Source organism: Sitophilus oryzae, unplaced genomic scaffold, assembly GCF_002938485.1.
Source record: "Sitophilus oryzae breed Bouriz unplaced genomic scaffold, Soryzae_2.0 scaffold_813_pilon_pilon, whole genome shotgun sequence".
NCBI lineage: Eukaryota > Metazoa > Arthropoda > Insecta > Coleoptera > Curculionidae > Sitophilus > Sitophilus oryzae.
The window spans coordinates 6348165-6363781 of record NW_022147432.1 but is presented as its reverse complement, the minus strand read 5'-3'; the positions used below and the strand labels follow the sequence as shown (position 1 = coordinate 6363781).

Sequence of the window (15617 nt, the reverse complement as noted above, 5' to 3'; positions counted from 1 at the left end):
TTGTGTATTGCCTAGTGACGCCCCCTAGTGGTGCGGCTTGACGTAAGATTTTCTCGCAAAAAATCCCCGACCAGATATGGCTAATCGATCGACCATCTCGATTATCTGACCATTTTACCTTACTAATGTAATGCTCAGGACCGTATTCAATGGACAACGGATCGTATCTTTAAACCATGGTTTATTTCAAATAATTTCTATACATGTCAGTGTTTTTTTCTTAGAAAAACAAATTTACATACATACGTGGCGTTTCGGAAAAAATAAGGAGGATAGGAAAACAATATAACACACAAACATCTTATTTCAAACCACATATACACTTAGATCCATTTTAACACACACAAACCATTGAACACTAGACAACAAACAAAAAGTGAAATATACAAAATACCATGTGAATGTGATAAATTTTATATTGGTGAGACATCTAGACTCTTAAATGTTTGAATTAAAGAACATTAAGATTATTTAAGAAAGAGAGATTTCACAAATCTAATGGTGCGTTTAGACTTGAGCACGCACGCACTGATCCTCCGCGAATGCTCAAGTGTAAACGGCTGTGCGCGCACGCTCACTCTGAATCCGCCTGTGCGCGAGCAGCCGCGAACGTGAGCCGTCTGGTGTCGGTTTTTGGTCCGTGCTCAAAGGGATTTTATGTGTGCGCGAACGCTCAATTTGGACCGGCAATTTGTTTTGTCTGCGTTCGTGCGTGCGTGTGTGATTTTTTTTCGTTTTCTTTATTAAAATTATGGAGTGGATCAATGAATCTTCGTTATTATTAATTGAAAAATATGAAAAGTTGCCTATATTATGGGATGTTAAACATTCTTTGTATTATTAAAAAATCAAAAAAAATATAACGCATGGCAAAACCTTGTAAATAAAATTAATATTGAATATGTCGATATTAATGAAATTGTTATTCTAAAATATGTATCTTTTGTTCGTAATTTTTGGTGTTATTAAATGTTGTAAATATTTAAAGTCGGGCCTGGTCGTTCTTGTAAAGTTTTTGAACTGATCATAGCCCTCCTCAGACACTAAGTTGTTGCAGTAAATTATATCGGTTTCTAAAAATTTGGGTTTGCCACCAGCGACGATGTTATCGATTTTTCTTCTTTTGAATAATTAAGCTATGCATACCAATGACTTCAGCCTCGACTATATCTTGGTCGTCCATTATTTTCGCCGACACAACTCTGCTGTGCGCGCACAAATGGATCACTTCATTCGTCGAAAAATAAGTTTTTAATTTGATATTACGGCTAAACGCACCATAAGATTTGTCAGCATTCATGGGACACAGGGCACAGAAAAAAAATTTAATAACGCCAAAATTATAATAAAAGAAGCGATAGCCTCTAAAAAAAAATAAAAGAGGCTTTTTTAATACAGTCTAATAAAAATAAATGTATTGCTCATGCATCTGTAGATGTTAGTAATGTATGGCAATCGCTTCTTTGATTTTAAAGAACATAACAGAAATAAACATAACATACGTAAAAATTAAAAATAATCATACAGAAAGTTTGGGGCTTTTTGGTTTTACCTTATTAAGTTAATTGTTATAAGGTAGTAATTGTTAATTTTGAAGTTTAACTTGATATAATGCCATTTTAACAGAACGTCAACGGTTTTTATAGAGGTATCTGTTAAAAAAACGAACTAAAGTGCTCTCGAATAGTAGCATTTAGATATTTGAAATAGTTTTTTTCTTTATTCTTTATGTTTTTTCGCTTCCGACGACGGAAAGAGATATACTTTCCGAAACGTTAAGCATTTTTTTGTCCGTTAGGCAAATTTGTTTAGTAGTAAGCCACTGCTGACAGTTAGTCTCCGTTGGATTAACGCCAGCAGTGTTTACAAAAAAATACTATTTTGCTTTATATATTTTCTTACAGTTGCGAAATACCCATAGGACTTTTTTGGAAAAACTAATTTGCCTAACCGTCAAAAAACGCTTAATGTTTCAAGGGGCATACCCCCAAACCAAACCAAACACAAAGAAGAAAGAAAAAACTATTTAAAATATCTATAAACAACTATTGAAGAACACTTTAGTTTTTAGCAGATATATTTATTATAAACCGTTGATGTTCTGTTATAATTTTAGTTCTGTAATAAATCAGAGTGGATTAATAAAATATTTTTTAGAAATTTTTCCTTTAGAGGCTACCGGTTCTTTCATTATAATGTTAATAAAAGTTTTATTTTATACAAAAAATAGTAATGTTTATGCACAAACAAGTGAACGTTATCATTAAGCAAAAATTAGTCTTTCTAGTTTCTGAAATTCTAAAAATTGCAACTTGGAATTAAACCGGGCTCAAAAAACTCGTGTAGTTGGCAGACATTTGTTGTTGGCATATACTTGCCATGCTGTATGAGTGGTTTACTTGTGCAACTATTTGTCACTCGCAGCGTCGTGTTACTAGGTACAAAGTTGGCATACGTGTCAAGTACGCAAATATTGGTGTACTTCCCAAGTACCCGCATCGTCTGATTCCGGCTTTAAAAGAAAAATTCCACTCCTCCAACTCGACCAGTAGATGACAAATACCGACCAGTAGGGAGAAGCGTTTGCTCAGCATGTAAAAGACCATGCTGATGCTTTGAAAGCCAAATCAAGAACAGAGATAGGAGTATTTGGGCCTTAAAGTAAATACTCCGAACCAGTACCAGGTAAAGTACGTCTACTGGATCTATGTCTATGCACAGAATGCGGACAAAAACCATTTAAATAAACAGCAATATATTTTATAAATCGCTACCTATATAGAAGCGGCAGAGTCCACGATTTCTTGACGAACATGTCAACGCAAAACACTCCGCCCACACATTTCATTGGCTGCTTGCAAATTTGTCAAATTTTTATTTTTTTCGAGAAACATCGAAAACAGATACGGTAACAGATAATATCGTTTCCCCCCTTACGGATACCCCGTAGCTACAGAACGGATAGGCGTACTGTACCTTCTCCGCATCAGGGCCTATTTTTCATATGGTCGGGCCCTAAGGCCCAAGCAAAAATTCGGGCCCTCTTTTCCAATAAAATTCAAAAAGTCAAGAAATTATGAATATTTTACAACCTTTAACGGGCGCCCCAGACCACCGGGCCCAAGGCCCGGGCCTTATGGGTCTTATGGTAAAATAGGCCCTGCTCCGCATCCTTCAGGCAAAAATTAACACTATCGAAAAACGCGTACAACTTATCTTAAACCAGACTCAGACGACTCGTGTACTTGGCAAGTACACCAATATTTGCGTACGTTGCAAGTATTAAACCTTTATAAACAACACTTTTTTTCATTTGTTATCAACAAGTAACTATCAATTCGTAGTTTGTGATCAACTTAGTAACCATCAATTCGAAGTTGGCCAAAGAATGATACTTAGAGAAGCTGAAGAAATTAGGCAAAGAAAATAAAGTCCTCTTACTCTGTCTGCCAGTCTACCAAGGGATAGAAGGTAATGAAAAAACAAAAACATCTAGCTAGAAAAGAAGCGAACACTCCACTAACTGGACCGAAAATGTTCTGCTTCCCAAGTGGAAGCCTATGGAATGGGATTCCTCCAACAGTCTAAAACAGTCGAAGAAATTTCTCAGGACTTACAACCGAGAAAAATCAAAGAGTTTTCTTGATTTAAGTATGAACAATCTTCGGATTGTCACGGGGTTTTTAACAGGACACTGTCTTCAAGCGAATGCAGATTCTGTGAAGAAAATGGGAAAACACCGGAACACCTCATCACTGAGTGCGCCAAGACGATAACCATTCGTTCCATAAACTTTGGTACGATTGATATCAGAGAAGGAGAACTAACCTCTGTAAAACCGTCTCAGATACTGGCTTTTTCCAAAGTCCTCAGACTGTATGATGAGTTATAATTCAAAAAAGGAGAACACAATAGATCTATAAGGTCGCGGTGATTAACTTCCCTCCTTCCGTACAATCTACAATCTACAGTCTAGAACCAATAGTCGATGTATGAACCAATCATAACAGTACTTATTCAAAACAACAAAAGAAATGTTTCCCAGCCCGACTCTGTGTACCATCAGGCCTACGCCTGGAGGCACCCTGCCCGTTTTGCCACTATATGCAACGAGAATGCGCCTATCATGATTCATACCGGCCGGAAATTTACCTAAATTCCTCAACGTCTGGCCTGATCGCGATCTTTTCTCGTTCGTCTCACTTATTGTTCTTCTTTTTGGGCCATGATTTACACAGACAGTAACAGGTACTCTATTATTTGTTTTAAATTGATGTGGGTGTAAAGGAATATTTTTGAATAAGTGGCATGATACGCAAAATAACATTTGTCACATTTAAATGGTCTAATTGTACATAAAATATAGTGTAATTAAAGTTTTTTCGGATAATGTCACGCTGACCTGCACGAAAAATGGACACCTTAAAAGGTTTAATATATTTTGTCCTAGTGGGCCTATTTTAATGATTTTTTAAGCAATTTGTTGCTAAATTATTTGACTTTATAGCCTCCTTTTAAATTAAAATTTGAAGTACACATTTGTTTATTATACGAGGTAAAACAAAATATTGTTATTTTGGCGTACGTTTTGAAACTCCCAGTTTTATGGTTTAACAAAGTAAGGAATTTTAAAAGCTTTTTACCGGCGAAGCATATCTGTTCTCAGTAGATTTTTCTTTGATTAATGTCAATATCTTTATTTTTAATGGAGGTTTGGCTTTTGAAGGAGACAGTAAAGATTTACAGCAATTTTGGCATTAAAAAAATGCTTTTGATCCTAATCATCACACCTATGAAATAATTTATGTATTTATTGTTACTGTTATTGAAAATTCACATTATTGTTTGTTGGCAATTCTTCTAGTAGAGATGATGTAGAATGTAGAATGTTTAGGAGAGAAGTTAATCACCGCGACCTTGCAGATCTAATGTGTGATTCCCTTTCTTGAGTTATAATGTATATATATATATACCGCCATTACTCGCTGACGAGTATTTGACACGCATCAGAAGATGGTCACGCAAAGCGTTTTCTTTCATGAGCTTTTCTGTGATTTAAAAGCCCGATACGTGATGTTATCTGTCTACCGCACTCCAAACATTCAAAAATCTCATTGCTTTGTTGCCTCTTTACTTTTTGGTTGTCGCTCTTAACTGACTTTACAATTCTTCTCCATTCCGTTCTATTGTGAGCTGCCTCTTCCCACTCTCGCTTGTTAATTCCCTTTAAGTTTTCGTGGAAAATATCCTTAAACCTTTTGAGTTGTCCACCAGACCTCCTCTTACCGTCTACAAGCTCACCGTAAAGAGATTTTGGTATGCGGTTTTCTTGCATTCTGCATACGTGACCAGCCCATCTTAAGCGGGACTTTGTAATCATGACTTCAATACTCTCGCAGTTAGTTTTTTCAAGGACCGATACGTTTGAGACATGATGGAACCATTTTATTCTTAAGAGTTGTCTAAGATGTCTTTGTTGCAACTTGTTTAATGCGTTCATGTGTCGGCGGTACGGCATGGCACCCAGGTTTCGCTTCCATTTAACATGGTGGGAATAATAATATGAATTTTCAATAACAGTAACACTAGAAAAACAATAAACATAGGTGTGTAACAAAGAAGCTATTGAGATTAACCCAAAAAAACAAACTATCTTGACGATAAAGTGGTGTTTCAAACTTTTAACATTCATTTTGTTTCCCCTCGTATAATACACAGATAGGGCACTTTTTAATTTGAAAAGAAGCTAAAATGGCAAATAGTTTAGCTACAAAATGCTTAAAAAGTATCAAATTCCACTAGTACAAAATATATTGAACTACAGGTTATTGGCACTATATTATTTCTTGCAAATTAATGTAGGTGTCTAAGAATATAACCATGTGTATCTCACATTTCTTTAATTCTTTCGTTTTTCGTCTAGTGTAGTTGTAGAACATTTCAGAATAAAATACTTTTTAAAGAACAGATTCTTAAACCTCTATTTGCATTTTATTGTTTTGTGCAAGCAAATGATGTATCTACTTGACAATAATATCATGAAACTGAAGAACATATTTTTCTGTCTAGTCAACTTTGACATTGAATGGTTAGGTAAACTGACAGAACTGTAATTATTGGGCAACCGAAAACCCTCACTGGATGAGGGAGAATCACACTCAACAGTTACAGAAAGTCAACGTTTGGACGGGCATTATTATTATTGATGATCTAGTGATAGATTCAATTCATATTGAACCTATTAGTTAAATCATTTTAACGATAATATAAATGTCGACACATACTTGTGGTTTCTATAACTGCTTATCCCAAATCTGGAAAATGTATTTTCCGATCCTCTTGAAATCAATCTCCCGAATCAAAATATATGGTTTCAAAAAGGTGGTCCGCTTATTAATTTTGGGACATCTGTTCCAGAATATGTACAAGAACTCTTTCCAGGTAGATGAATGGGTAAAAAAGAGCAAGTGGAAGAGGCAGTGACATCTCCTGATATCAACACCATTGACTACTTTTTGAATATTTCAAGAGCAAAGTATTTAAAGAAAGCTGGTGAATTTTGAGGTATTAATGTAAATAATACAACACTGTATACTCGTTTCTGCTAAGGTTATTGAAAATGTTAGAAACGATTTTATTATTTTTAGGTAGCAGGTAAAATTGCATCATTTTGAGTATTTATATTTACAGGAAGACATATTAAACAAATTTTTCATCTTTTTAAAACTGTAAAACAAAAGTTGATTAAAAATTTTCATACAATTTTTGTTCCAAAACATTAAACGGGAAATTTTTATTTATCATTTTTCACCTATACATGGGATTTCTTATATTGAGGTGCACAACATGCTATAATAGAGAGGACTTACCAGCAATAAAAAAAATCCAGAAACAAATGCAGAAAGGGTACGCCTAAGTGGGCAGATTAATCTCCGCATATTTCCTGGACCCTGTAACAATATAAAACTTATAGGGAGTAATACTAGACCTTTCTTTATTACTAGTAATAAAAATGTTAAAATATATGTCAATAAACATCATATAAGAATCAAAAATAGTGTTAAAGATTGCTCTACGAGTTAAGTACGGGTAATAAATATTCAAAATAACGATATCACAGTCTCTCGAACACAACAATGGATGTTACAATTATAAATAAATAACTTTACTCGAACTTTGCGTCATACTTCTTCGGCTAATGGTTTTCTGCTAATGGACAAATGCCATCCAGTTCAAAATAAACTATTATTTTTCTATTTATACTACTAAAGTATACTCTAGTAGAAAACGCTAAGGGCTTTTAGACGCTCAACGTATATGACGTTAATTTTCGCTTAGCACGCACTTATCTACCTCATCTGACGCGCTTAGCGTCTTTACTGATTGCGCTAAGCGATTTGAAAACGGCTACCTTAAAGGATCGTTTTGCTTGTCGAACTGTCAGTAAAAATAGAAAAAAATTGTGGTTTTGTGCGTTCTCTTGCTCTTTAGTGAAAACTACTACTTCTTCTATAAATAATTAATCTTACTTTAACTAAATACTACTCTTCTTCGGCTAATAGTTCACTTCTGATTGACACATGCCATGCTATTCAAAATAGACCAAAAATTTGCTAATTGCTTTACTAACGTGCTCATGCAATAATTAAACAGCTATTTACGAGAATAATCTTACTTGAACTAAATACCCTACTTCTTCTGCTAATGGTTCACTGCTGATAGACACATGTCATCCACTTAAATCCTTTAAAATTACCAATATATCGTTAATTATTCTACTAAACTGCTAGTTATATAGCTGCATTCCAATATTGTAAGTAGTTCTCTCTAAAAATAATCTTTCTTCAACTCTTATCATACTTGTTCGGCTAATGTTTCACTAGTAATGGATACATGATACATGTCATCCATTTCAAGGTGTCGTAATGTAATCTAATAAAAGTTACAAACAACAAAAAACAACGCTGTTATATTTTTGCGGAAACAGCTATGTAGCATTTGACCGAGTATAAGTTTATCAAGACAGACCGAGACATCGACATTATTAACTATAATCTCGACCCTATCCTAAAAAAATGGTCCAAACAAAAAATAGTTCTTTGGCCTATTTGAACTATACAGGATGTATTCGGAATTGTATTCGGGAAACTTCGGCAGCATATTCTGCAGATAAAAATAAGTAAAAAAGTTAAAAATTAAATTTATGTCATAAAATGTTTCGTTTAGAAGATACAGGGTGTAGAAGTTTTACTTTTATTTCGATTTTTTCCAAATAATTTCTGAAGTAACGTCAATATTTGGATGAAAATTTGTGTCTGGGTGTTTTTTGACTTAGAAAATTTAATTTTGATGTCAATATAACTTCTATTTGTGCGCCACCTACATATTTTTAACTGGTTTGAACTGTAATAACTTTTTGATTGTACCTGGTGAAAAAATATACATATCCGTCATTTTTACGTAAATAAAGCTTCTTGATACAAATCGCAATATACGAGTAACCCTTCTCAAGATATTTGAAATGTAAATTATTATCAGTACAAGTCATCATTGACATGTATAAAAATGTTGACTAGATAATTATTTGACTGAAACTATAAATTCGGGAACTTTTTATTTTTAAAATTATTAAATTATTTAATCATATTCTTTTCTAGAAAAAAATATGATATATACCGGGGTGCGTCTCCTAAGTGGCTCATCCCCAATATTTTTTTTATTTTTTCAGATAAAAAAATGAAACTTGGTATGTTAGTATATGACATAAATTAGGGATTGATTGACGTATTCAATTGTTTTCGGTCACTTACTGTTTCATCGGAAATGACTACCACTTTTGATTTTTAAATGGCACCCTCGGTATTTTATTTTTACTTTATTCGATAGAAAATGACACTTTGAATCGAATGACATATCATAGGTCAACTTTTGACATATTCGCTCAAAAACAAATTGTATTTTAAATTTCAATCTAGAGTGGCCGCAATGGCTGTGTTAAAACACTAATTTTTAATCAAGGAGCCTTGGAAAAATAGATTTGATCGTCTAATGTTTTTAGTGTCTTGTCCTGGCCCGTTAAAAGTTGCCCAAATCGTATTTTTAATCATATCTCAATTTTTTCAAATGGAACGAGGGTGGCTCATTAGCATATTTGGAAAAAGCATTTTTTTACAATTAATTTGATACCACACATTTGGTGTTTCAAGTCAAATTGTCGTTATGAACCGCATGTTACAATAACAAATAAACCATAATATGCTAAAATGTAAAAAGTTGACATATGGTATGTCATTCTATTCGAAGTGTCATTTTCTATCAAATAAAGTAAAAAAATACCGAGGGTGTCATTTAAAAAATAAAAGTTATAGTCATTTTCGGTGAAACCGGAAGTGACCGAAAACAATTTGATTATGTCAATCAATCCTAATTTATGTCATATACTAACATACCAAATATCGTTGTTTTATCTGAAAAAAAAAATAAAAAAGTTATAGGGATGAACTACTTTTGAGACGCACCCGGTATTTGACAAATTTCTGTTGAACTTTTGGCACAAAAACAGTTCAAAATTATGATTTCAGTTCTACAACTACCTTGTCAACGTATCCATTTGTGTCAATAATGACGTGTATTCATTATTTCGATTAAAAATATCTCAAGAACCACTGATGTCATTCATACGTTGTACATGACAGTACCAGACAAGTTGCCTTCTTTCGATATCAGTCATTAATCGTGTCCTGAATTCCCATTTGTTCCCGGATATTTTGATTTCTCACTCTCTCGGTTCTGGATACTCTGACCGATCTTCTCACTGCATCCATTTCGGTTGCTTCTATTATTCCTTTATGTTTTTCTGTCATTCTCCAAGTTTCTGAATTGTATAACAAATTACTTTAAATTAGAATGTTTTAATTATTTTATAATATAAAAGTAAATTATTATTTTCATAATAATTTCATAAAATTATTATGAAAATACACTACGTTTCGTATTTTCGTAATAATTTTGCTTCAGAGAATTCAATTCAAACAATTAATTGCCTTTCGTGTATCACTCTCATTCTTTTGTCGTCTGAACCCGTTTTATCAAATATGACCCCTAAATATTTATATTCATCACAGGCTTCTATTTCTTCTGAGTTTTCCAGTTGTAGGTTACAATATTCTCTTCTAATGCACAAGTATTTCTTTTTTTCCATATTTATTGTTAGTCCTCAGTCTACATAGGTTTCTTTTAGTTTACGGGCCATATACTCTTGGTCTTCTTTATCCCCTGGTAGTACTGCCTGATCGCCTGTAAATTGCTATTTATTTTTACCCGTAGAATAAGCTGCCAATTTTTTTCGATTACAATTCGGACCACCCTGTATATCTGAACTAGTATGTTTATCATATTAAAATATGGAAGACACACTTCCTATGCTGATTCTCCGCTTCTAACACTTCTCGCCATTCATCGTCAATACCATTCAATGCTATCGAGCCTAGAGTAACGTCTTCTTTCTTTCGGTACAGGCATAAAATCGCCCATAGACAAGTTTATGGTACCACCACGGTTGTACGGCCTCTGTTCCCATAGAGGGGTCAATTATGTCATGTCAGATTGGATCCCACTGGCCTACTATACGCCGAACATTGTTGTTGTCGATTACAATAGAATGAAATACAGTAAAATTTTAATCGGTGGGAAAATCTAAAGGGGCAGGCTTAAGAATGTTTTGTTTTCAATATTGAACCGAGGAAAAATGCCAACAATGGAAAATAAAGGGTTTTGGTGAAATTTTCTTGACAGCAATAATATTTTTCATTATTATTTAAAGGTACAACCATAGTGCACCTGCCTTCCGGTTTCCGGTGGCCGACTTATTTCGAGCAGTTTTATCACTTTGTGAACCTGCGCCATTGAAACAGATAGTGGCCATTATCATCACAACCTTGAACGATTTGTTAATTGAGATAGTAATTTCTTGGTGCTCTCAAGCTGATAAGTTTATTGCTTGGAGCTAATCAAGTTTTTATAGTTGCCTAAAAATTGCGTTCAAAATTTTAAGTTCTTATTGTGAAAAAAAGGGACATATTTTGTTTCTTTTTCTCCTGACTTTTTGAAACTAAATCACACTTTTCCAAATTTGATACCGGTAAATCATCAGCTGTTTATTATTATTTCTGAACTTTCGATCTTCATTGTTGTAATTAATGTTTTGTTTTTACTGGATTTGTGATTTTAGATCTTTATTGCGACAGATGAGGAACATAAACCCAGTTACTACTTTGTGAAGACATTGTTTATTTAAAATTAAATTGTGTCAATTACCTACGTACTCTCCAAAAAATCCTATATGGGTATTTCGCCACTGCAAGAAAATCTACAAAATAAAATAGTTATTTGTTGTAAACACTTCTGCGTTAATCCAAACGGAAACTACTTGTCAGAAGTTATATACAAATTTGCCTAACGAACAAAAAAATGCTTAACGTTTCGGAAAGTTTATCTCTTTCCGTCGTCGGAAGCAAAAAAAAATACAAAGAATAAAGAAAAAAAACTATTTAAAATATTTAAATTCAACTATTCGAGAACACTTTAGTTTTTTAAAACAGTTACGTCTATAAAAACCGTTGACGTTTTGTTAAAATGACATTATATCCAAGTTGAACTTCAAAATTAACAATTACTACCTGATAACAATTACTTAATAAGGTAAAGCCAAAACGCCCCAAACTTTCTGTATGATCATTTTTAATTTTTAGGTATGTTATGTTTATTTATGTTATGTTCTTTAAAATCAAAGAAGCGATTGCCATACATTACTAACATCTGCAGATGCATGAGCAATACATTTATTTTTATTAGATTGTATTAAAAAAGCCTCTTTTATTTTTGTTTTAGAGGCTATCGCTTCTTTCATTATAATTTTGGCGTTATTAAAATTTATTCTGTGCCCTGTGTCCCATGAATGCTGACAAATCTTAGATTTGTGAAAATCTCCCTTTCTTAAATAATTATTATGTTCTTTAATTCGAACATTTAAGGGTCTAGATGTTTCACCAATGTAAAATTTATCGCATTCACATGGTATTTTGTATATTACATTTTTTGTTTGTTGTTCTGTATTCATTAGTTTAGTATGTGATAAAATGGATCTAAGTGTATTTTGTGTTTTGGAAGATGTTCGTATGTTATATTTTTTCCTATCCTACTTATTTTTTTTCCGAAACGCCTCGTATGTATGGAATTGTAAGTTAATATATATATTGTGTATTGTTATCATCATCATTGTAATTGTTATTGTAATTAATACTTCTATTTTTTTAATATTAAGTTACTTTTACTCTGGAAAAATAATGTACCTATAAAACTATTTCTCTGAGGTTTTTTTCGAAGAAAGTATTTCAAAGTAGGTTATTTATATTAGCTTTATTAATAAATACCTATCTTTTAGTTTGAATTGATTTTTATCTGTATTGTAAAATGTATGATGAAACCATTTGGCACTACAATATTTTTAACTCCTTTTTATACAGGGTTGTTCACCACATACGACACGGAATATTATAGCTAAACGATTAGATTTTTACAAATTGTAAGTTTTGGGTTCGTTAAAGGTGTATTAGAGCTACAATTTAAAAATATTTTTACAAGATACAGAGTGCCCAAATAAGTAAAAAATATTATAGTTGTATTTTTTTAAATGGAACACCTTGTATATTATTCTATTTTTAGATTCTACGGTTGAAATAAAAGTAAATTTGATTAAGGTTTATCATACTTAAACCTTATCGTTTTTGAAATATTTTCAATGTTATGAAATTGCAGTAAAAAAATTAAGGCTTTATTTCTCCAAGGGTATCAAAGTTTTTAATACTAAATATTTACTGAAGGTTACTTATTGATCAGATATTGTGTTGCAATAATAAAAATTTTACTACCTTATACAGAGTGTCCAAAAATTTATATTAAATAATTACTAGCTTTAAACGGCAATAACTTGTTTAATTTAAATGGAACACCCTATATATTTTACGTGAATCAGATGCACAATGTAATTGTCTATCAAACTGTATTATAACATTTTTTACCCATCTTTTTCACCCATTTTCTTATAATTTAGACCTCATTTATCACTATACACATGGAATATTGACATTTTAGCTTATTTTTAAAAATGTAACACATTTTTAAAGGGTACAGATACTAATATTATCGATATAGTTCGCTTATTTAATTAAAAAATAAAAATAAAACTGTTTAAATATTTTTTGTTAAAGAGGACCAATTAATATGATCCCAGTATTCAAACTACATTAAATTGACTGTTTACGTTAAAGTAATAACTGTTCCAAATACTAAAAAAACTGAATTTTGTGTGTGTATTAGACAGTGTGGTAAATAGTAACACCTTATAAATTTTATTTCATTTATTGACGAATGCTTATTTATAAAACCAGAGACATTCATTTTCATAACTTATTATTATATTGATTTCTGAGCCAAATCCACATTTATTTAGAATAATTTATTAATTAAAACAATTTACAAGTATGTAATTAACTAACTTTTAATGTTTTTTGTAAGAAATAATGGTAGTATATTTAATTGGTATACTCTTTTACAAAAATTTAAATAGTTTTTGTATGCCAATGAGCTTGCAATATTTACCACCTGTACATTTTGTACATATTATGGTGCTATAAAAAAAATCTGAAATGTCAATATTCCATGGGTATAGTGATAAATGAGGTCTAAATTATAAGAAATGCATTTTCTACGAAAACTTCAAGAGATGGGTGAAAAAATGGTATAATACAATTTGATAGACAATTACATTGTGCATCTGATTCACGTAAAATATATAGGGTGTTCCGTTTTAAATTAAACAAGTTATTGCCGTTTAAAGCTAGTCATTATTTAATATAAATTTTGGACACTCTGTATAAGGTAGTAAAATTTTTATTATTGCACCACAATATCTGATCAATAAATAATCTTCAGTAAATATTTAGTATTAAAAACTTTGATACCCTGGGAGAAATAAAGCCTTAAAATTTTTACTGCAATTTCATAAAATTGAAAATATTTCAAAAACGGTAAGGTTTAAGTGTGATAAACCTTAATCAAATTTACCTTTATTTCAATTGTAGAATCCAAAAATAGAATAATATACAGGGTGTTCCATTAAAAAAATACAACTATATTTTTTACTTATTTGGGACACTCTGTATCTTGTAAAAATATTCTTAAATTGTAGCTCTAATAGACCTTCAACGAACCCAAAACTTACAATTTGTAAAAATCTAATCGTTTAGCTACAATACTCCGTGTCGTATGTCGGTGAACAACCCTGTATAATAATACCTATCCTTTATTGATTATTTTCTTTATTCACAAAGTAGTTACGAACCAGTCAGCGACAATCAGATATGTAAGAAAATGAATTTTTGTACTGATTTCTGAAGATTTAATTGTTCTGTATCTACATTTCAAACAACTTACATAAAAATAATTAAATATGGTATACTATTCAAAATTTCCGCCAGGTTTAGTTCATTCTTAACACACTAGATGGCACCACTTTAAATTTGAAACTAAAAAACACACGAGATTAGCGTTCTTCTTTAGTAGGTTCTGTAGCGGGCACGCGTCATTTGGCATATTATGTCTTTTTTTAGTATAGTTTATTAGCTAGCGATAATGCATAGATAGAGGAAATAAATTTTGATTGGAATGCCCGTCAAAATTTTGGATCGCGAAATTGTTTTCGGTCGCGACCGTTGTACGCGATCTGGCGCTGCTATAGCGGTTGCTAAGAACAACCGCAAACAAAAACAGAAATAATTTTCACTTGTCCGTATCTCTTGGCAAAATCAGAATCTTCAAAACTTATAAAATATTTCAAAATCTAAACCGCTCTCATTGAAAAAATTCCGAAAAGTGTTTAAACCGTCCATTTCCAAAGTAATTATTGCTATCTTGTGAGTTTAGTTTCAGTTTTATTTACTCAAACCCGTGATAATTGTAGACAAGTGACATTAAAAACTTAAAAAGCTGTGCCCTGAACTGTGAACTGCAAAAACTATCGTGGATCGTGGTATAACGTCATTTTTCAATGTTTCATAAGTATTTCATACATATCCTTATATAAAATAAAGTTTCTTGTATGCAACACACTGTATTTTATTTATAAAATTAAAATAGGATAATAATATACTTGAATAAATAATATTTGGCGATAGAATTCCGGAAAAAGCCGCTCCGATATTTTCAAAAGCTTTGGGTCGCGACCGTTGCAAGAATAGTGCCAAATTGTGTTTACATTGTCCTTATGGGCACTTTCCAATCTAAACTTGTTTCATTTATCTATGCGATAATGTTTATATTAAACTGATACAAAAATATACTACTCACGTTCGTGAAAATAAACGGTCTCATTTTGAATTGGACAAATATCATACGTTATATCCAAAACTCACAGCTCACCCTTCGCTCATTTTACGAATATTTCCGCATGGCGAAAGAAATGTTGAAGTATATTTTCAACAAAATTGAAAACCCTTTAAAAAAAATGCTGCAATTATCAAACTATACAGGGTGAGTCTTAAATAAGTGCAAATATTTTT

At 32.1% G+C, this 15617-nt stretch overlaps 1 protein-coding gene across 1 annotated transcript in view; it reads right to left on the bottom strand.

Annotated features, from left to right (window-relative positions):
- The window catches only part of LOC115889260, a 69296-nt gene that overhangs the window by 42983 nt on the left and 10696 nt on the right, over nucleotides 1–15617 (bottom strand). The window contains exon 2 of the mRNA XM_030909202.1: nucleotides 6870–6950. Within this exon, the coding sequence (XP_030765062.1) occupies nucleotides 6870–6938 (69 nt within the window). The 5' untranslated portion in view covers nucleotides 6939–6950. The remainder of the gene's footprint in view (nucleotides 1–6869; nucleotides 6951–15617) is intronic.